Below are 23088 nucleotides of genomic sequence, written 5' to 3'. Positions count from 1 at the left end.
AATCCGGTCTGATCATCTGACCGCTGACACCCTCTGCCCCGTCGGACTTTGCTGTAGTTATGTGTGTGTGTTTCCAGATCTTAGCAATCACTTGAACCTGAGTACAGGGTTATCATCACTGATGTCTACGTTTAAATTAAATGGAACCAAGTTGTCATTAAAATGTAATTTTACTTTCAGTTGTTCGCGGATGTAAAGTGTGCATGAACTGACTCGTTAGATCGGGTATTCTTGCAGTTACCCAGATGGCCTTTGTTTTTCTACGGAGGTGCAATGTCACACACAGAGCTGCTGAGACTCCGTTCACTGTCACAGTCGTCTGGTTCACCTAGAGATGACTCATTGTCCCGCTGAATGTAATCACATCAGAGACACCAGGGGGAGAGATCCTCCACCCTCTTGTACCCACATTCCTTCCAGCCTCTCTCTCGTTATCCCGTCTTCTTCCTTCACTGTTTTGCCACAACTTCTCTCACTTCCTTTCCAACCCAAATTATGAATAAACTGAATAAACTGACGAATCATAGAAGGTTTAAGTGTCTAAATTTGAAAGTAATGTCCTGAAGGCTGGGCTCTCTTTGCTGATTTGATTTTACTGCAATTAAACCACCTCTCGTTATCAGACCGCCGCTGCAACTGTAGAAGTGGGATGCAGGGTAGGCCAAGATATCAATAATCCAGAGTAATGTCTGTCTTTGGTCGACCATCGATTGGTCATGATGCTATTTCTGTGCTTTTGGCGGTGTCTTATTTTAGCCTTGCAGACTAATGATTCATTGCAGAGCAGAGAGAGCAAAGATCCTTTCATGTGTATTCTAAGTGTGTGGGCGTGTGCGTGTTTTTGTGTGTGTGTGTGTGTGTATCTTTATTTGAAAAAGACAGCGATAGAAGAAATGAGAGTATGAGAGAGAGAGAGGGGGGCTGCCTTGCTAGTTAATGTTCCTGAATGTGAAATAATCTGCTGGTTTCAGAACAGCTGATAAGCTGTGTGCAGTGCGGCACTGCAGCAGTATTTACATCCCGTACAGTAGTGCTGGATTAGTGTCTGTCTGTGTCAGGGACGCCCAAACTCTCTAACCGAGGAGGGCCACAGGCTGACGTGTCATGGATCTGAAGATAATATTGGATGCTGCTTGTAGAAGATGGTCATAGCTTCTCTGTCTTATATAATTATTATGGCTGTCACAATACCTCCCATTAAGAAAGTGATGTCTAAATCTTTACTCAGATTAAGATCTATGTATGCTGTGTAACCAGAGTCATTTTAACAATTTGCCGTTAAAAGAGGGCTGTTTCAATTTGTATTCATGTTGGCGGCACTAGTGTGGCTTTAGGAATAACAATGCCGGTATGTCGGCCCACTACTTTGGTTTGGACTGCAATGTCTCAACAACCATTCTATTGATTGCTATGAAATTTGGTACACACACATTTATGTTCCCCAGAGAATGAAGCTCACTGGCTTTAGTGATCCTCTGACTTTTCCTCTAGCGCCACCAGTAGGTGAACATTTTCATGTATACAAGTGAAATATCTCAACAAATATCTCAACATCTACTTGGATTGGCAAAACTAAAGACAGATGTTTCCGAGAGGATGGATCCAAATAACTTTAGTGATCCCTTTTTTTTTCCTCCCTTATGGCCATGAGGTTGACATTTGTGGCTTTGTTTGAACTGTCACAACAACTGTTGGATGGAATTTGGTCCAGATACTCCCTTCATCCCCTCGAGTAATCTATAGGATCAACATTTTAGCTTTATTATTTTTTAATGACCAATCTAATGATATTCCTATCAGACTCTCTGTACTTTGTGTGTAGTGGTAGTTTTCTAAAATAATACCTCACTAAACTAAACATACAACTAATAGTAAACAATATATCTGCTAACATCTTGTTGTAAATCCTACCAGATTGCCACAATACCTACAAACTGCTACCATAATCCCTGTACCCAAAACAACACAGGCCACAGAGCTCAACCACTATGCCCCGTTGCCCTCCTATCCATAACAAGGATGTGCCTGGAGAAGCTGCTGCTGAACATCACTCCACAAACTGGAATTCCCCTCCAGTTTGCCCAAGAGGGGCACAGAGGAAGCTGTGGCCTGCCTGCTGCACTTCCTCCCCCAGTACCTGGACTCCGCAGGCACCTTTATTAGGATCTTCCTTGTGGACTTGACCCCCCCCCCCCCCCCCCCCCCATCATCTAATCCTGTTGTTGAGCCATGTTCAGCCCATTCTACTACTGTTCCAGCTGCTTCTTTAACATGTAATCCGTTTCTAACCGAGCCCAACTCGCACACAAACAAACACCGCTGCCAGGATAATTAGTGTCCTTACACCCGACCTCACAGAGCTAAACAATAAGCCGTTGCACGCATTGCAACCTAAACAGAGCAGGACATCACACAATCACTCTGTCCCCTCTTCACCCTTCTGCCCTCCGGGCGCAGCTCCAGAGCACTGAGGTCCAGAAGGGCTCGCTTTGGAAAAAGCCTTATTCCTGCACCCACAGCCGGCCTAAACAACAGGCCTCACTGAATACACCTGAGTGTGTACTGTTGTCTGTCATTGTATGTTGTTACTGTTGTGCTGTTGTGCGTATTATTGTCTGATGTATACAGAGCTGTGGAGAGAAATTTCCCCTTGAGGACAATAAAGTCTAAGGTAGCATGTTAACATTGTCGTGAGCAAGTTAGCATGCTGACGTTAGCCCTAAGCACAGCTGTGCCTATGTAAAGCCTCACAAAGCTGCTGACTGTGACTTATTCTTGTGCAAAGTTGCTTTTCTACGTCACATGCTTACCTTATTCTTGTTGTCCTTGTATTCTACACGGGCAGTGTTGTTGGAAATACAAAGGCCTTTACAGGAAGGAATTTAACAACCCGCTCTTTGTTTTCTGTCACTCATTTGCAAATTACACAGAGTGACATATTCATATCACAGCAAGCTTTTAGCGTGCTGTGTTTTATCGTTATCTGAACTGAGTGCCATGCTCTGCTTACTGTCAAACACTTGACATCCACAGGGAAGAACGGAGCACTTAACCAGCCCAAAAATCATGGGACAGGAGATGATAAAAAGCTGCGTCTGACACTAAAACTTCCAAACATGGCAATAAGAAGCAATATATATATCAATATATACATATATAGTGCATTATATTATGCACTGGGAAAATAATCAAGGCATAGACTGCAAATGGCCCACGATATTTTCCTTTGAGGATGAAATTACAGTAAACTCAATAGCGAAACGGATTTTATCAATACCCCTTTAGTGTTCCATTTACCAAGCCCTGCTCCCCTCAGCATTCTGCTTCTACATCCTCCACTGATCAAGAAAGACTATATATAGGTTGTTGCTCTCTAGAGAGCCTATTTGGGCCGTGAACCCCAAGTTGTGCTGTCCTGCTCAATGTTGTTCTTTCTTTTTACCCTGACAGGCTCTCAGCAGTTGGTCTTTATCTCTGGAGTCTGTGTGATGTTGCAGATTGAGATTCACAGCGTGTCCTCGGATAAAGACAACTTTAAAATAAACACAACCTAAAAGCAATGTTACAAAAGCTGCGTGGAGCGACCACGATGACTCGTCAACATTACAGCCCAATGGTAATGTTAATGTCTCCTCTCTTGCAGTGGCTCATGCGCAGGACACACACCACCACTCCACAGAGAAGCCCCTGATCCAGTGCTACAAGTGTGGCGAGCCATGTAAGGGCGAGGTGCTGCGGGTGCAGAACAAGCACTTCCACCTCAAGTGCTTCACCTGTAAAGGTACTGTCATTTTATGTAATTATATACAGTTGAATGGGTTTCACCAGTATTTGCTGCATGTGATTTTGCTCAGCTTTACTCCATGTGAGACAACCCGAATATTATGATCCAAAAAGGCCGGTCTTCGGTAAATACGTTATGCGCTTACAATTTAAAAATGAGTCCACAGACAGCTTATTTTTTTTTTTCTGAATTGGAAAAGATAAACGTGGCAGTTGTGTGAACATTGGCAGCTAAGGTGTAACATTTTAAAATTCATTGCTAATTTCATACTGTCACATTTGTAGGACATTTGCTTCCTTTCATTCAGTATAGCAGCCTAATGCTGATTGTTTCCCCCTATGATGTAGAATGACAGTTCACAGGTATAGAGGAGTCAGAAGGGTGATGACCCTTTAGGTAAAATGGCAAAAGTACAGCTGAACAAATATATAAAATATAAAATATTATTTTTCCACGACTGTCCCAAAAAGCATCCCAATCACAGGAAGTTGGATAGGAAAGCCACAGCGCCCTTCCCATCCTCCTCTAACGGCCGGTGGCATGACTCATCTTCTCTTCTCAGACCTACATACTTCAATTATACCATTCAGACTGCTATGCCATGTGACGGTGCAAATCCTCCTGCATTTATCCTTATTACTGATGGATTTCTGGCATTCTGGCATGATTACGATGTAGCAGCCCACGGCCGACCAAGCAGTCTCACTCTTGCAGGCTAAACCTGCCTCGCCGAAGCCCTCGTAGTTAATCTGCAACCGGAGCACTGTTATAAGTTCGCCTAGTTCTCCAAGGGCTCAGAATAACACAAGCAAACACTGAGATTAGCACCTAATTCTGTCCTTTACGTGTGGATATACATGCTTGTAGAGAGTCAGTGGTTTTAAAAGTGTTCGTGCACACGAGACACGAGGACTGCATTATTAGCCAAAAGACACGCTTTCTTAGTCCTTGCTCTAAATATATATGTGCTGTTTCGAGTCTCCAACTTGTAGGACTAGAAATACCATGATTAACAGGTCGACTGAGGATATCGACGTTCATATTATCCCCATGGCATACAAATCCCAAACAGACGCTTTTTGCCTATGTTTATCTCATTCCCTGAAATGGACAAAAGCAAAACCTTTTAATTCACTTTCATTTCAATTTCCTAATTTGACCCTCTTGAGTTTTCAAAAAGGCATTTAATGTAATGTCATGCATCTGTTGAAAAGCTGAGGTGGCGACACATCACCACCAAATCTCCACTGCTGGTTTTCTCTTCATTCGGATAGTCTACAAGCTAATCTCATCACCCGTGAGCCCTAATGCAATTAAATCTAATTCTCTGTCCCACTCGCTCCCATTCATCCCCAGGATTTAGCGTGCCTCATTGCATAAGAATGATGAGGTGGAGTCATCTCAAACATCAACATATTTTCCCTCTTAGCTGTGGCTATTAGATTCACAGCCTCACTCCGTGGTGCTGGAATGTTGGATTTCACAGTTCATATGACCATTATGTGGTGGAAATAATGGAAATACAGACATACCGAGTCTGAGTTGTGATTAAAACACATGTGGAGTTAACACCACATGTGCAGTCAGTGAGTCTTGATAAATGGGAACATTTTTTTAAAGCCATGATTTCTTTAATTAGCCATGACACCCTGAAATGTAAATCAGCCACAAAAAGCAACATGTCATCGGAACTAAATTCATTTGTCCGGACTGAAAAAACTAACAACAACTATCTGATGGATTGCGATGACATTTGGTACGAACATTTATTCCCAGAAGATGAATCCTATTGACTTTAATGATCCTCTGACTTTTCCTCCAGCGCCACCATGGGGTTGACATTTGTGTTTTCAAGTGAATTGTTTTAACATCTGTAAGAAGGATTGCCATGAAATTTGGAGCAGACATTCATGTCCCCCTCAGGATCAACTGCAATAACTTTGGTTGTCCTTCTAGCTTTTTACATACCACCATCATGAGCTCCAAAATTGAATTTGTCATCGGCCTCAGCTGTACTGTGTGTTTAGTGGTGATTATCAAATGTTCACGCATGCTAACACGCTCAACCAGGGTTAGCTTCACCAATCAGAGTTTTGGGGAAATGTTGAAGTGCCCTCTCATCTACATGCCAAATAACCTCTTTCACAGCCATTGGCAGTTGCTCTTGGTTATTTACGGATGTCTTCTTGTATAGTGCTCTCATATATATATATGATAACAATGTGCTGATTTGTAGAAATATGCATGTTGCCTATATGGATGGAATAAAATTACAGATCTGTTTGAGATTTGACTTTTGATGTGGTGTCATAATTAAACTTAATGAGGATGTGGCACACTGATTAACAATAAAAAAAGGCTTGATTTATTGTCAATTTTTGATACAAGCATATTACACATAGGTGATGTTTAAAGCATGTCAAATTAAAAACTGCCGTGTTTCATGATGGACCAACTCAAAAGTGAAAAGTCATGAATCCGTGTCTCTGCTTGAAATCACAGAGATGAAAGCCATTTTAGAATGTTTGAATTCCATATTTACTCCAATATAGTAAATCTTTCATTACATCTTTTCAATTGTTCCCCAATTACTATTTCTGCCTCCTCCAGTCTTTCATGTCGATGACAAGGTTATATTTGAATTGAAGGAAGCTTGTTGGAGAATGACAGCGTAGTACGGAGTATTCAGAGCCAGTTATCTTCAGAAACAGATCACGGCCATTTCCTGAGCTAGACAATTGTAGAATTGTTGTTGCATTGAACACTCTACCTCCACACCAACAATGAAAAGACCTCGCTGTGGTAGAGCTGAATTATCGACCTGAGCCCTCAATGCAGAGTTCCTTCACAGGGACAAGGTCTTTTTTCTTTTTTTACGACTGTAAACGCTGATGAAAGGATTTTACGTTACGCTTCACATTGCAACGCACACAGCTGTTAAAAATGGAATTTCTCAGCATCCATTTCATGAAATCAGCGAGCCACTCAGGATTACACGGACTAGGGGCTTAACAAAGCCGTTGATGCCCTGACTCGCTGTGCCAATGTGTGTGTCCCGTACAGTGTGCGGATGTGACCTCGCCCAGGGGGGCTTCTTCATGAAGAATGGAGAGTATCTGTGCACGCTGGACTACCAACGCATGCACGGCACCCGCTGCAATGGCTGTGGGGACTTTGTGGAGGGGGAAGTGGTCACCGCACTGGGCAAGACCTACCACCCCGCCTGCTTCGTCTGCACCATCTGCAAGTAAGGCCCACGGACTCGTTTTACATTAGCTGATCGAGAGTTACCGAGATCTTAATGTGTGCTTTTCCAAAGCAGTAATCATGTGAAGTGACAGACAAACAATCAGATGGCAGGGATCCCAGTAGACAGTGTACAGTACCAGGCTGTGTGTCACGTCTGAGTCATCTGACTAAACGTCCTCCTCAGGGACACAGTGTTGACACACATCCACATCATCAAGTCCTGTCATCTTACGCCCCATCAGACAGCCTGCAAACCCACGGCTAATAAACCCTTACTTACACTCACCTCTGGGCCACAGCTCACGTCTTGTCGACCGATTGTTTCATGTCACCTCTCTTCCAGACGACCGTTCCCCGCTGGGGACAGGGTGACCTTCAACGGGAAGGACTGCCTGTGTCAGTACTGTGTCGAGCCCATGTCTCCGGGACCAAAGGACATCCTGGGCTCCAGCAGTAAGTCGCCATTGTCTAATAAACACATACGCACAGGTTTAATGCACAGGAAGGCGTTCGCTTTCACACGATGCCATTGTGGCTTCCACACAGAATTGGGAAGTTTGCAGTTTGGATTCTTAGCGAAAGTGGATTAGTTGAAGGATTTAAAAATCTGGAAAGTTTCAGTCAAGTTTGGTGCTTACAGGTATGATTCACGCATGACATTTAATGTAGCTGGTGGCCAGTCATTTTAACTGTGATATTTGTGCTGTGAAGAATCATTTTCCAGTTTACATAAATCAAGCTTGCTCACACATTATTAGCATAAATTATATCTAAACTGCCGTATCGATGGAATCGTGAACGTTAACCCCTTCACAAGCAGCAGCCTGTTGGTTGGTAAGTCAACTTGTGCGGTGCAGCCAAACACTGTTCAAACTAATACAACTTTACCTTCAATACTAGTGGGGATCCAGACGTTTACAGACCTAAAGTGTCAGGCAGAATTTTGGGATGAAGAGGGAAACTGTAAAGGGGTGAAGTGTGTAAAACAGTTGGTACTACTCAACAGTTCCACATCGCAGGAAAGAAAAGACTTTGTAAGGACCATTCCTGCAACCCAGTTATGCCTGAAGACTGAATGATGTCGGGGTATCATTCATTCTCTCCTCTTCTCCGTAAACACAGCCTTGTGTTGGACCAGCCATGTTTATGAATAACACCAAGACGGGCCTTGCTAAATAATGCATGGCCATGCATTTCCTTTCCTTTGGAACAGGGAATGTGCAGCCCTCAAAAACCCCTCCTCATCCAACTCCTCTCATCCTCCTTCTTTCTCTTCCTGTCCCCCCCCCCCCCCCCCCTCCACCCCCCCCAGTGGTCTCTCAGTTGGTGTTTGAAGAGCTTTTAGACAAGGTCACCTATAAATAAGGCATGCTGATTCTCCTCACGTCATCATCGCAGCCTCGTTATGCCTCGCGTAGTTATCGTCCCCTGCGGTAGCAGTGGGGTCTGTGTTGCTTTCATCCTCTATTCATTAAAGAAGAGATGACTGGAAAGATTGTTCATTTAGAAACCAACCTCTAGCACTTTTTTAAGCCCCCACAAGGATCCCACTTGGATATGGATGGAGCTTTTAGAGCTATGGTAAGAGAGATGCGGATGATAGAAAGAGGCAGCTGTCAGAACACTGCTGGTTACACTCTATCACCATCTAGTGTCTTGGGTCACAACTGACAACACGTCTCATTTCTTTGGGTGCAATAATTTCTCCTCGGGTTTATGTGAGCCCATTAAAGGCTGTGTTTTAAACGAAACACACCTTCACTCGAGCATTAATTCTCTCTACTGGCATTTCCTTCCCTTCTGTTTTTGTACTTTCTTGTAGTTGTTGTTGCGACGACACATGACTTAATGTCACTTTTGCTTTTTGCAGACTGTGCAGGATGCGGTCGAGACATAAAGAACGGACAGGCTCTCCTAGCATTGGACAAACAGTGGCATCTGGGCTGCTTTAAGTGTAAGGCCTGCAGCAAAGTGCTGACTGGCGAGTACATCAGCAAGTAAGCGGCTCATATCCTCTGTAATTACAGGCCGCTTGGTCAAATTCAGGCCTGCATGAGGCTCGCACATGATATGATATTTCACTGGCAAGTCCCCGCTGCTTAGATTTGTCTGTCTCCACCCAGGGACGGCGCCCCCTACTGTGAGAAGGACTACCAGATCCATTTTGGAGTTCAGTGTGAGGCGTGTCATCAGTTCATCACAGGGAAGGTGCTAGAGGTAAGACAGACACACACACACACACACACACACACACACACACACACACACACACACACACACACACACACACATCCCATTCTTCAGCTTCAACATCCCTCTGAGTGGCTCGCTATTACAGGCAGATGTCTCTCTGTGCAGCCAGATGTGGAATTTATAATATGCATTTGTAAACAGATTAAATTTTGCACCTGGATTTCATAAGAATCCCGCCTAAGGTACGTTTCAAATACTTTCACTTGAATTTGAGTACTTATGGTTAATTGAAGGACTAAAATAACAGCAGATACATTTGGGAAGTGTACCTAATGTTTCAAATTAAAGTGTGCGTTATGTGGATTAACAGAGAGTTGGTTGTAATGTCTAAATTCTGCGTATCATTAAGACAGAGGATGAAGCCTTGGAATGGAATTGTGAAATGTAGTTTGATAATCTCTGGTGTAATCTCTTCGTCACAGAGCCAAAGAGACTCTTGGCATGATTGTATTCAACCAAAAGATTAATTCTAAGCAGATTTATACGTCTTTCCAACTCTGCCTAAATACACATCTTGCACACGGTCATACAAGCTCACTTTGCTACAAATTACATAAATATTACATTAAAAAAACTAACGTGATCTGATGTTTAGGAAGCGATCAGTATTCAATAATTGCTGTGCGTCGTGCAGCTGTAATGAAACTCTTTGTTTGAACGTTTGCATCGTTTATGTTTATGTAAAACGTCCCCAACACTCTTTGGGATCGCTGGTCTCTTGAACAAGTTCTAGCCTGTCTATTCTGCAGACAGTGATCCACCCAGACGCTTAGTTGTGTGTCATTTAATGGTATGAAAATGTCACTGCTGGCCAGCCAGCCAGGCTTACAGTAATCCAGCACTAAGGCAGGTCTTTATGACAATAGGAAAAGGCCTTGGCGTGTCACCCCTGAACCGCTGCCAATAGATCAGTGGGGCCAAAGCCCCAACAGTCGGTCTGATAGTCCAATCACTGACCCAAGACCCAGGTCAAATACCTCGTAGCCATCGGTGGGTTTGCATACCTGCTGCTCCTCTGGGTGTGCAATGTGAATGGCTTATTAATGCAGGGTTAATTAATGCAGCTATTAGATTCTCAGAGAAATAAGGAGAGTATTTCATGGCATACTACACATATAGCGTAAGTACCTTTATTATCCCTGAGAGAGAGAGAGAGAGAGAGAGAGAGAGAGAGAGAGAGAGAGAGAGAGAGAGAGAGAGAGAGAGAGAGAGAGAGATGTGAGGAGAGTATTGGGTGGGAGGTGCTGTAAAGTGCTTGCTATAGCTGCTCTGTAAAATGTGAAAATGCAAATGTTAGTCAATGGCTCCATATCTCTAGGCCTCAACGAGTGTTCACTTGCCAGCTGAAACGTTCCTGAGGGTTGTTATACAGCAGGCACAATTTATTTTGGGTATTTTATCACCCCCGGTCAAAGTCACATCGGCGTTTCAGTGGTGCTCTCTGCATGCAAAGTGCCACGTCAATGTAGATGGAAATTCAGGTGCTCTATAGCCTTCAGATCATTTTATTGGATCGCGTTATGCAGGTTATCACAAAGAGCAACGCTCAGGTAGAGAAGGCGGGTTGACTGTGTCAAACAGGCAGGTGTCATGGGGGTCATATTTAATAATAACTTAACAATCTTTACATTTTTTCAATGCTAAAAGAGCATATCACTAGAATACATTAAATTATTTCACATTCCCACATGAACTGTTAAGAAACACCGTATTTACATTAACCCTGCAGACGAGTCTCAGGGAAACATATTCACCAACAGCTGCCCACTGAGCACTTTCATCAGCACTCGTTCTCGAAGGAAGAGCGAGCAGTTATACTGGATCTGATGGAACTGTCCCTTGCACTAACAGGGTTTGGCTGTTAGAGGAGGGAGATGCAGCTGGGAGCAGGTAGAGCTCTGGGTTTACTTCCTGGAAGTCGCAGCTCTTCGCTTCAATGCAGACTTCATCGATCTTCATTTTCCTCTGACGTCAAGTCTGTTCTGTGCGCTCTGTGTTTCCCAGGCAGGAGATAAGCACTACCACCCTAGCTGTGCGAGATGCAGTAGGTGCAATCAGATGTTCACAGAAGGAGAAGAGATGTATCTGCAAGGTGAGCGGACATACCTGCATTATCGCCGCCCCATGAAAACTTTGTTACTCCACTTTGGTTGACAGAAACTGTAGAATGGCATGCTTCTCTGTAGTTTGAGTGTGGCTCAGGGGTGTGAAACCTGTCGGCGTGGGAATAAAATGGCATACTTTAAATGTTCTTATTATCATTTACTGTGTGATTTGTCTGCTTGTACGCCGTGCTGCTGACACACTGTGTACCGAGAGTTCATTTCCATGCTGTACTGGAAACAAATTCCACCAACTCTAGCTGCGTAGCAATTGAAGTGAAGTGAAGTGAGGTGAAGTCTGTGGTGGTCTGGCCACCATAAGCATAAATCTCTGAAACTACAAAAGAGATTTACACAATTCTTTCAAAAGACATATTTGGGGAATGCTTTCGAACATGTCACTTATAAAATCCCCCGTAGGTGTTCAGTTGGGTTGAGATCTGGTGACTGCAAAGGCCATAGCATATGGTTCAAATTATTATTATACTAATACTATTCAGTGACCCCAGTGTTGTGCATGTGCATTTGTGTCTCCACTCGTTTGTGTAGGTTTTTCCTTTAGCTCTCCAGCTCCCAGTCCACACTCTGCAACCTAATAAATGCACGACTTAATTAAACTGCCCACTGAGCTGCTCGATGTAGCTAAATGCCCGAGATTTTGTATTTTCAATACACCTAATGCTGACAGTGTGCAAGAATTTAAATAGTCTTTTGCACAATTTCTTTTCAGCCTTTAATCGAGTCTGTTAATAACCCATGTGATAACCCATTTGTCCCCCATCTGTACAGAATATGGATATTATCGTGTCTCCTTTCAAACACACTTTTGGATCACATTTAGTCATATTTGCAAAATGCATTTCCATAAAGTGAATATATTCTATTTCCAGACGTTGTTCCAAATGTATTTTCTCTCCTTAGGATCAACAGTGTGGCATCCCGGCTGCAAGAACACCACCAGAACAGAGGAGAGACACAGGGAGCGGGTAGGAATTTGGGCGCCACTGACTCCATTGTCCATAACTTTGTCTTGACTGAAAGCACCTTCCTGTTCATGTCTCATGACAACGTTTTCCTGGAAAAGATAGAAATTCGGAATATGTAACGAGGGATTCTGCATGGGCTGTTCCCGCTCCCTTCGATGAACTGTTAAGCCTTAACCTACCATGGTTTACATAATTTGCCTATTGAGGCGGTGTGTGTGCGTGCTGTTGCATGCGTGTACACGTATTTGTTCATTTGCATATTTACATGTTCGCCTTGATGTATGTGTGAACTGTGAGTCGGGCTGGAGAGGCACAACCCCTCGTGTGATGTCCTGTGAACCCCCCTCTCCCTTCCTCCACAGCTATTGCCTCCGTCCCTCTTATTCCTCCAAAAAACAGAAAGGCAGGTACTGTATTCGCTATTGGCTATGAGATGGCATCATCCTGTGTTCCACCATGTTCATAGGACACGATGCACTGTATGCTGCCATCTGCTGGAGACAGCCTGCAGTGCGCCCTCTGTGTGTCATACGGAGCCATTCAGTCGTGTCCTTTTAACGCCTTAATCTGCGCTCATATCAAAGGTGCATGAGACAAAGATATGCGCACATTTTGGAGGAGCAGACACAATGTCACAGATGACTAATTTGCCTTTTTCAAATCCCCCATTCACCAATTAGGTGAAAAGCTCTAAGACCTGCTGCTGCCATCCAAACTTTCCATTTCCCATAAACAAGCATGAGGCTCTTAAGAACATCAAATCACAGAGTGAAGCACTCATTCACTTTGCAAATTTGCAAATGAATGAACTAATCATGAAATAACATGTAAGCATTTCAAAGTAGCTCATGTTATTAATGGAACGTAAATACAGGGTTTGTCAATCCCCTCTCATCGCTCATACAGTATGAAAGCCAAACGGTGTGATGTTGGAGTGTTTTGGGTAGTAACCACGGTGATGTGCAGATGGCAGGGCGCTGTGGGCTCACGGGAGCCTGATTGCCTGACAGACGTTGTCGGGACTAACATCCACTTGTGTGTTTCTTTTCTCGCAGCCTACGAGGTCATCGTCCGAGAGTATTTGTTCCAGACCTGGTTCAAGCATACCTGGCTCACCGGGTCACACGATCTATGTAAGAACTGTTATGGACTCATATTTGTCGAAATAGATTGTTCTGGTTCTGAATTACTTGTTACAAATTCCCTTTTTTTTATAATGGCCTCTTTTGACAATTGAACCTTTGTAAACCCCCTTTACCCTTGTGTGTGTGTATGTGTGTACGCATCTTTGCTTTATTTGTCTCCCTAGGCAAAAGTAGACAATGAGATCCTTGATTACCGAGACCTAGCTGCCATTCCAAAAGTCAAAGCCATTTATGACATTGAGCGTCCTGATCTCATTACCTATGAACCTTTGTACACCACCTCCCTGGATGAGAGAGAGGAGAGAGGAGAGAGTGTGGGAGAGGTAAACACACAGACCGCATGCATCTGTTCCTGCATGCATGTCATCTTTATGCACATACAGTACTGTGCATTAAGATAAATACTCCTCAAATGATCGTCTGTGGTGCTGTTGGCAAACAATGCTGTGTTTGAAAGCCTTTGTGCAGTACTGAACTTCTTGTGTCCCTCACAGCTCCACACTGCCAGGAGGGAGCGTTCCCCCTTGACCGATGACAAGGTGAGATACGTCACCGCGTGCTGATGATGATGAATGATGCTAAATCATCAATGATATTCATGTCTGGGCTCTTTTGCCTCTATGGAGCAGGCTAACATTAGCGAGATGATCTGTCTTGTTCACAAAAAAGCTTTTAACAACTAAGTTATAATTCAGACTTGTTTGATTCCTCTAGTGCTCAAGAAACATGTCACCAACCCTATCTGGTGAGGTGAGCATATCATTTTGTCATTTGAACTGTCCCCTGTATGGGATTTAAATGCAGCATATAATGTCTCAATATTCCCTTCAATTTGTGTAATAATCTGTATGTGTGTGTGTGTGTGTGTGTGTGTCAGGGCTCTTACGACAGGAGGGAACGCATCCTCCAAAGGTCAACCAGTCAGGGCTCCATAGGATCACCAGTTTATAATCGCCATGGTTACACCCCCACCTTGTCACGGTCACCGCAGCATTTTCACAGACCAGGTGAGCGTGTGTGTGTGTGTGTGTGTGTGTGTGTGTGTGTGTGTGAGAGCGCGTGTGTGTGGGCACATGTATAGTGTTCCATAGTTTCTGATGAAATCAGTGTTTTCTTATTAGGTGGATTGGTGAGATCTTTACTGGTCGGGTAGATTACAGTTGAAACACTGTGGATGAGTTCACTGACCCTCCACTTTAAAGTTCTCACTTCCCTCCTTCTGATCGTTTTACATCTTTAAAGGGGAACTTTGCCAAAATTGACTTTGGATTGTTATGTTAATCCTTTTTGCTTTGATGGGCAATCCACCCTTTTTGCACAATAACAACCTTAAAGTCAAATTTGCGCCTTTAACAACACAGTTTCTCAGAGTTTTCTATTGTTTCCATTAAAAAGTTTGATTTTAAAGTGTAACACTCTTCCTCGTTTCTTAAATACTCCTTACCTCTCAGTTTGGGTGTCTTTTATTTCCTTTTTTACGACATTTGATTCCTGTATATCCTCCTTTTCTTTTGTCCCTCACCTTCTCACCTTCTATCTCCTCCCCACACTGACCACCTCTGCCTGCCTGGTCCTGGGGTTTTGTCCCCTGTCCCACACCCTCCCTCCCTGCAGAGGCTCTGACAGGCATGCAGAAGCTCTGCTCCTCCTTGTGCAGTAACAGTGTGGGCTCCAGAAATAGTGACTCCCGCCCCACCTCCCCTTTCAGACACCACTTCCTCCCCCATAGCCAAGGTAAGGGCCCCACTCCACTCCTCTCCGCTGCCCCCCCCCCCCGAAGGCAACACATCATCTCCATCGTCACCTGAAAAGCCACCTCCCCGCCAGTGCCACCATCTGTCATTCTGGATCCAGCGCCATTTCTCATTAGACTATATCTGCCATCCTGAATGGTCAAACCCATGCAGCCACTGATTCTTCACTAACTAGCATGCACCTCTTCCCCTTTGCCTTTCACAGCGTCTGCCAAAGTAGCTGACAGGCTCTTTGTGTTTGTGTTTTTGCAGCTTTGCATGTACTTGAGATATACTAGTATTACAAATCCAATATCCAAACTGACAGTTCCCCAATTGTTGGATGATGGATGAGTTTTTGTCCTTGTCTGAATGAGTCTCCGTATAAAAAGAAAGGTTTTGCCGTTGCATGCTGAGGGTTATTCACTTTTTAACCATGAGCTCTTATGAAACCGTGAATTCATATTATTCAACAGACTAACAGTCGTTATAGTTCATAACCCATAGTACATTTCCCTTTCTCGCTTTTTTAAACTCTGCTAGTTTGCTCCGCCTTTTGTATCTTCATCATGCATATAGCATAGTGCTCCATTTACTGCATTTCTCAAAGGCAACCAGAATGTCTCCCATTCGCTCAAAGTGACTTCAGCTGGTCCCGTTGGTCCCTGTGTGTTGCACCGTTCAGACTGTGGTTCCCCATTAGTATCCCTGCTTATGTTCTGTTCTTGGTTCTTCTCACTGGAGGCACTGACCCGCCGAGTGGCCGGAGCTCCCCCCTCCCGCTCAGGCCCGACAGCCGGCCGGTCACCCCGCCTCTATCTCAGACCCCTAAACATTTCCACCTCCCAGGTAGGAGCTGGAGCGCACCCTGTCACTGCTCGTCCCTTCTTACTATCTATCTATCTATCTATCTATCTATCCGTCTGTCTGTCTATCTGTCTGTCTGTCTATCTGTCTGTCTTTCTGTCTCTATCTATCTGTCTGTCTATCTATCTATCTATCTATCTATCTATCTATCTGTCTGTCTGTCTGTCTATCTGTCTGTCTATCTGTCACTATACTCCATTTGGGATCAGCTTTTGCTTTTTCCCCTCTTCTTTCATATTCCAGGAAAAAACGGCGAAATTCAAATTCATTGCAATCCCTATTTGTAATTGATTGGTGTTGAGATGTTTACAATAGATCTTGTTTTTGTATAGCAGAGGCATCTGTATGATCCGTAAATGTCTTTTCCGTCTGTATTTGAATGTTTTCAGATCAGGGGAGCAACATCTACAGAAAACCACCCATCTACAAACTACACGGTACCTCTCCTCCTCTAGTACAGCCTGTTTTACTATTAAAACAGAAAGGAAAAAATGTTTGTCTGAGTACAAATTTAGAGTAATACTCTAGGTAGTGATGTTATTGAGCCAAGCTCTTTTCTGGAAACGCTTTGGTTAATCAACTGAAATTCACAGTGTATTCACAGTGTATTCGTCTAACCATGTAGTCACCCCCGGTGTCAGTGTATGAGCACTGTTTGAAGTCTGTCTCCAATCCTCTTCAGTCTGATCTGAAGCTTGTTTTAAACACTGCACTTTGTCTCTGAACAAGTCACAGGAGTAATGTTATAGTTTTCTTAAAGCGAGACTATGTAACTTTTGTGACAAATACAGAATGATGTAATTTCCGTTAAAGGCAATCTGAATGGCAACACAACAACATGTTTCCTGGTTAGCAACAATGTGTTTACTTAATCTTCAACATTTGTAATGAAACCATTCAAATACTTATCTGCGACAGACTTGAATGTAATGTTAACAGTAGCACAAGTAGAGAAAAGAGATACAGTCAGCAAACTGACTCAGTAATGTCAGTTACACTGTAATCAACCTGAAGTTGGCTAACGTTAGCTAACGTTAGCCACTACAGTGGTCCTACCAGACCAAGTAAGGCAGTAGCAACAAAAGCGCATTGAATTGAACACGGGTGCGTTTTATTGCTTATGAACTCAACTTTTCATTCTTACGTTGAAGAATCCGGGTTTTTTTTTCGAAAGTTTTTAAAAAGTTACATAGTCCGGCTTTAAAATGAGTCTAAATATGGCCAAAGCACTGTACTTGTGTACATGCACGCCAGCTGGTTTGAGACTTTTCTACAACTAAATGGTGTTTCACAAGATGTAACTAAAATCATCCTTGAAACATCCTTAAAACCACATTGACTCTCAATCCAATATTCACTGACTTGTTAGGAAAGGCATCTTGTGGTAAGCGTCCATTTTAAACCTGGACTACCCAGGATTAAATGAACCTTGAGTCTGACGATCAGATGGTGCTAAGAATGTTTACCTGTGGTTGAGACCCGTGACTCCGACACTGATAGATCAGTTCCCATGGTTACCAACCTAGATACAGATGCCATAGCACGTCAAAGCAAGTCTGCTGACGAGATCATCAGATCCGCCACCTTCCCCGCTGCCCATGCTCCCTCTCCGGATGACAGCTCACGGAGTGAGGGCGACCGTTGGCCCTGCTCTCTCGCTGTATTAGGTACAGTAGGCTCCTGATGGGCATGCTTGCACTGTGACCTTGTAGTGGTACAACAGACACCTCACCACAACCTAACTCTTCTTGTTTCTCCCTTTCCAGCTGCCCCAAAAAAGCTTTAACTGCATCCCCGCTTCACTCCGAGCTCACGCTTTTATTCAGGCGTTTCAGTATTTGCCTTTAAGTTTTGCTTGCACAAAGCAGAAGCGTTGTTTGGTTTCTGTTGCTGCCATGTTATTTTCTGCTTGAGGTAGCATCAGTTTCACCATTTTACTGCACATGATGGGTGCACTTGCTTTACACAATAGTGCCACAAATGACTTGGACAGAGATCACTGAGACTGACTTCAAACTAACTTTTGTCTGTCTGTCTCACATTGTGCTGTTCTGTGTATTTGACCTCCAGTAAATTCTTGACATGAATGATGAAGCGTGAACATCTGTCATGTCAGTGTAGCCAAATATTCCAATAAGCCCCCCTGTTTGTCTGTCTCGTCAACTCTGTCTCACATTTGTGTTCCTCCGTCCACCTCTTGCTCATTTACCGTGTGTAATCCTCACCGCTCTACAGCCAAATGAAGCCGCCACATCTTTCTGTCCTTCTCTAAATTTGAACTGTGGATGGAGCATTTCATCTGGTTGTACTCTACATAAAAGTACATGTGAAGCATGGTTTCCTCCAGAGATGTGTATGTGTCTTTATGTGTGCGTGTTTATGTGTTTTTTGTAACATTTGGGGCTTGTGTATGGCACCCATAGGTCCGGAAGGGAGGAGAATATCCAGAGAAGAGGAGGAGGAAGAGGCCTTGAAAAGACAGCAGCTCCACGAGGAACATCTCAGCAAGGTCAGTGAGATAACCTTAAATCTTCATTTTAACATCTGTATCTTTGGCTGCCATGTGACTGAAATGAAAGCGATACACGCATGCTTTGTATCCTCAATGTTTGTGTCATAGATTGATTGAATTATTTGAATGTGTGTAGATTCAGTCTGGTTTGGGAAAGCTCATCCTGAAGGAGGAGATGGAGAAAGAGCAGATCAGGGAGCGTCACGCACGTAGCCTCTCTGCCCAGCGCTACGACCCCAAACAGACCAACTGTGACACAGGTACGGAGCAGCATCATCAGCTAATACGCTCTTGAGTTGTCAGCAGTGTTCTGTAACAGAAGGTCTGTGCTATAAATTATACCTGTAGATCGCTGTATTTGTTCTGCTGTAACATGTCTGGATTATGGATTAGCTTAAATTTGTGATTTTGAAGCATCTCTGTTCATGTAAATGTTCCTGATTCGGATCAACGTCTCTTTAATTCCAAATTTAAATTTGAACGTCACTTATGTTTCAGATCTGACTTCTCCGACCAAAACTAACTCTCTGCCTGGCTACGGGAGGAATGGGCTGCATCGGGTGAGAGCTCACTTATACTATCACAAGAATGCTGTTACTATGTAACACAGACATTTGAGTGCAGATACACGACCTTCAGAAAAATGTGAATCCCCAAGAAGCAGAAATTGCATGTTAAATGCATTTTATCTTTTCACCAATGCCAGAAATGCTAATTATATACAGGATGTAATACTTACAATGAAATCCTATTCTGGTCCTAAATCAGGAACAAAATGCCCATATGTTAACTGTTGTCTGTGTCCCCACAGCCCCAGTCAACAGACTTCACCCAGTACAACAGCTACGGCGACATGTGTGGAGGAGGCAGAGGTGAGAGCTGCTACCAGAATGTAGCCACCACGCAAATCTCTCTTGGCAATGTCACCAGAGCTATTCAGCATCAGTATTCAGAAATGGCTTCCTACGTGTACATAAATGGACCTGGATTTTGAAATATTTGCATAATGATTCACACAATGTGTCATCAGGGACAACAGTATTGTAGATAGTAGCCTGGCAGGGGATTTGACAGCAAAACCATTAACTGTGAGTCTCATTTTCTGTCCCATGTTGTCCTGCAGAGTTTCAGGTATGTCTCCCATCCGCTTTTCCACATGGCATGCTTCCTCACCTTGCATCATGTATTTGCTTGCTCATGGGTTGCAAGAGGCACCTTGCCCTGAATGCACACCGCCCACTCCTGCCACATGCTTGCATCACTGTCGGATTTAAAGTCAACTACAGGGCATGCAGTGCAGTGATTTCAAATGCCTAAAACATGCACTGCCCAGTAGCTGAACCAGTGTACTGTAGATGCATTGTACAGTCATCGCCTCATGTCCTGTTGTGTGTGTTGTTTACCAATGTAACGACTCAAGCTAAATGTCTAATTTAATTATATGATTTTAAAATTCACCATAGAAAAAAAAAAAATACTACAGAGACATTCAGAAAACATGTCAATGACTGCCCATCTCGAATACTAATTAAGATACTGAACAGTATCCAAGCTACTTGCTCCATCCAATGAAAACTGTGCCCACAGTCATTAGTGGACATATTCATGCCATTAACCCTGCAGTCCCCTTCCACTATATTACATTTGTGTATATGTTCTATTCTTTAGCACATTAAGGATGGCCGTGCAGCACTTGCAAGGATGGACAGGGGAGTATCTATGCCTAATATGTTGGAACCAAAAGCAAGTATCTTCTTCTTTTTGTACTGATGACAACAATGTAATCTACACTGAAATATGTTTCAACATTTATACATTGTTCACTTACTTTAGTTCATTTCAACTTGTGAATGAGGACACATTTTCCGACTAATATAGAGATAGTCTAACCTCGACATTTCAGTAAGAATAAAAAAAAGGACCAGCCCAAAAGAGGAGGATGAAATGAATGAATTAGCATGTTGTATTTAGCCTCATGGTACGGGGACATTGGTGGAAGAAATAGGAAACTAAAAAGAGATTTTACTGAAGGTGAAAGACTCACATTAGCTGGGTTCCTGATGGTTTAGCATGCTGCTTCAGGAGCTGCCGAGTCACGCTTAGCATGCTGGCTTCTCCATGCTCATCTGCACACAGCTTTGACTTAAAGTGGCTGGATACTGTATGCAGCATACAGTGGAGAATCCAACGCCCAGATTGTCATCCAAACAACTCATATCACTATATACTGCGTAGTATATAAGGCATTGTACATTACTGTGTGGATATGAGTTGGTCAGAGGTCTCAAAGAACTTCTAGTTGCTTATTAATGAGCATTTCAGCCAAAAATAACAACTATCATTTGCCTGTTTCTTCTTGTACAGAGGGGATAAGTTATTTAGAAAAGTAAAAGCACCTTTTTCCGGGACAATCATTCCCATGTGGATATACTTGGCCTACATTGCTGCTGTTAGTTCTTTTTTTTCCAGTTTGCATTAAATTACTCTAAAAATACAACCCGTTACATAACTCTGTTTTCATGTTTTTGCCCTTACCTAATCTATTGCACGTTTTCTACACTGAAAAAAAAAGTGTGCACACCATTATGGCACCCTGCATTTGCCCAACGACCTAAAAACCAGCTCTCACTCCGTCAGCCTCCTGTCACACACCTGTTCTCCCACCCAGTGTTCCCTCTGTCACAGTCAGAACTACCAACATTTGATAGCTTTGTTTGATTAAAAAAAAAAAACGGTTTGCAGGTTTGTGAAGCTTAGCCCTAGCTCGTAGGTTTGACCTGTTTGACTGACGAGTGTCTTCCTCTGAAGGTGTATCCCTATGAAATGCTCATGATAACCAGTAGAGGGAGAGCTAAACTGCCCAGGGATGTGGACAGAACCAGACTGGAGGTATCAGATTTCCACCTGACTGCCCGCAATTGATTCTGGATTTCTCTACTTTGTGTAAATAACATGTTACACAAATACAATTGAAGCAAGGAATGTGCAGTATCCATTGCTTCTTGTCATTTCTGCAGTGACCCTTTTTGTGGCTTTTGGTGCTAACCACGAACAACCCCCCCTTCCCCTCCTTTGTTTTCTCCACCTTTGTTCTCAATTCTAGCGCCACTTAGCACCTGAAATGTTCTTTGACATCTTTGGAATGGAGGTCCAGGAGTTTGACAGGCTTCCCCTGTGGAAACGCAACGACATGAAAAAGAAGGCCAAGCTCTTCTAGCACTCAGAGCAGCATGCACATACTGTACATTCATTCAGATAGCACACGCCAACTGTAATCTAGAAGTAGGCTTTTGGTTCATTTCCCTTTCTTCTGTTTTTTTTGTTTTATCCTGGCATAATCAAGGAAGCCATGAAATGGACTATTTTTTTTTTTTTTGCTCTTGATGCTTCCTGAGACTGTGAGCTGAATGATTTGTCCAGATAAGACTTGCACAGAAAACAAGGAATGGGAATCTCTTCCATGTTCAAAAATGACAAAGAATGAGAATGAATGATAAATAGGGTCTTCTATTTGTTTTGACGGCGCTTGTTTTACTTCTTGCTTTGCTTTGGGTGGAACTGCTTTCCTTTCTTTCTTGCTTGTTTCTTCCTACTATTTGTTGCTGTTGATTCCTGTGGAACTTTGTAAGTACAGTAGAACCTCATGGCGCCATTACGCCGTGTCCATGCTCGTAGCTTGAACATGTGTCAGCTTTCCTTCGCTTGGGCTGAAACGGTTTTAGTCCAAAGTTTGCAAGAATCGGCTCAGTGAGTCTTTGAATAATTTTTTTTAATAAAGACGCTGGGAAAGCAGTCAGCAGACCCACTAACTGTTTTACCGGATCTACATTGGAAATGAATCATCCGAGCACCTACACATCGCCAGTGTCCTTCCCTTGGCTACTGTACACGCCAAACATTCATCTGACCCTCACAAAAAGAAAATGTCTCTCTTCTCAGGCTCTCATAAACATGGCCAGACACTTTCCCTTTACATGTATTGGAAGTACAAATATATTTTAATGCCGTATCCAACATACAGTAGCCAACAAATAGATAAAACACCTAATGTAAGAAGCAACTGTATTTGAAAGTACTGTTTTATAAATGAAAACCCACACTGCCATTTGTTGTATTGAAATCTAAGCCAATAAAGCTTTAAATCACCATGAACCATATGATCCTCAGCTCGACCAAAGGTACCCACCGCCTCTTTTCTGTTCTCTGTTTCTTCTCTGGATTTCACCGATAAACACACAGCCTCTGTGATGTTACACAGGGGGAGAGGTTATCTGAGGACTTAACATTCACGTGACCAATCACACGGGGGAGTCTATTGACTTTCTACTCAAACTCTAACCTGTGACGAAATATCTTTTTCCATGAGCTTGGTCTTTTTACTCTTGATACAAATATATACCGTTTTTAAATGCATCTTAGTTTATTGTCAAATATTCCTCTGATGTCAATACACAGAC

The 23088-nt window shown here is 43.2% G+C and overlaps 1 protein-coding gene across 1 annotated transcript; it reads left to right on the top strand.

Moving 5' to 3' along the window:
• Nucleotides 1–3703: 3703 nt before the first annotated feature.
• On the top strand, nt 3704–22773 carry ablim1a (actin binding LIM protein 1a). The gene is made up of 25 exons (XM_079169462.1): nt 3704–3781; nt 6848–7031; nt 7377–7486; nt 8904–9030; nt 9157–9250; nt 11291–11378; nt 12310–12374; nt 12737–12781; nt 13430–13507; nt 13684–13842; nt 14014–14058; nt 14234–14269; nt 14397–14526; nt 15134–15253; nt 15997–16101; nt 16509–16556; nt 17646–17786; nt 18543–18628; nt 18768–18891; nt 19130–19191; nt 19443–19503; nt 19755–19762; nt 20300–20374; nt 21440–21520; nt 21735–22773. Exons 2-25 carry the CDS (start codon nt 6883–6885, stop codon nt 21846–21848), a joined length of 2151 nt encoding a protein of 716 aa, XP_079025588.1. The 5' UTR covers nt 3704–3781; nt 6848–6882; the 3' UTR covers nt 21849–22773.
• Nucleotides 22774–23088: the final 315 nt, after the last annotated feature.

This window comes from Pholis gunnellus, assembly GCF_910591455.1.
Source record: "Pholis gunnellus genome assembly, chromosome: 11".
Taxonomy (NCBI): domain Eukaryota; kingdom Metazoa; phylum Chordata; class Actinopteri; order Perciformes; family Pholidae; genus Pholis; species Pholis gunnellus.
This window is presented reverse-complemented; position numbering and strand designations above follow the sequence as displayed.

Bases quoted from the DNA above. Each gene is read 5' to 3' on its own strand.
- ablim1a (XM_079169462.1), top strand. From the start codon at position 6,883: ATGAAGAATGGAGAGTATCTGTGCACGCTGGACTACCAACGCATGCAC. The intron at 11,379-12,309 runs GTGAGCGGACAT...TTCTCTCCTTAG, and splicing joins AGAAGAGATGTATCTGCAAG to GATCAACAGTGTGGCATCCC. The intron at 21,521-21,734 runs GTATCAGATTTC...TCTCAATTCTAG, and splicing joins TGGACAGAACCAGACTGGAG to CGCCACTTAGCACCTGAAAT.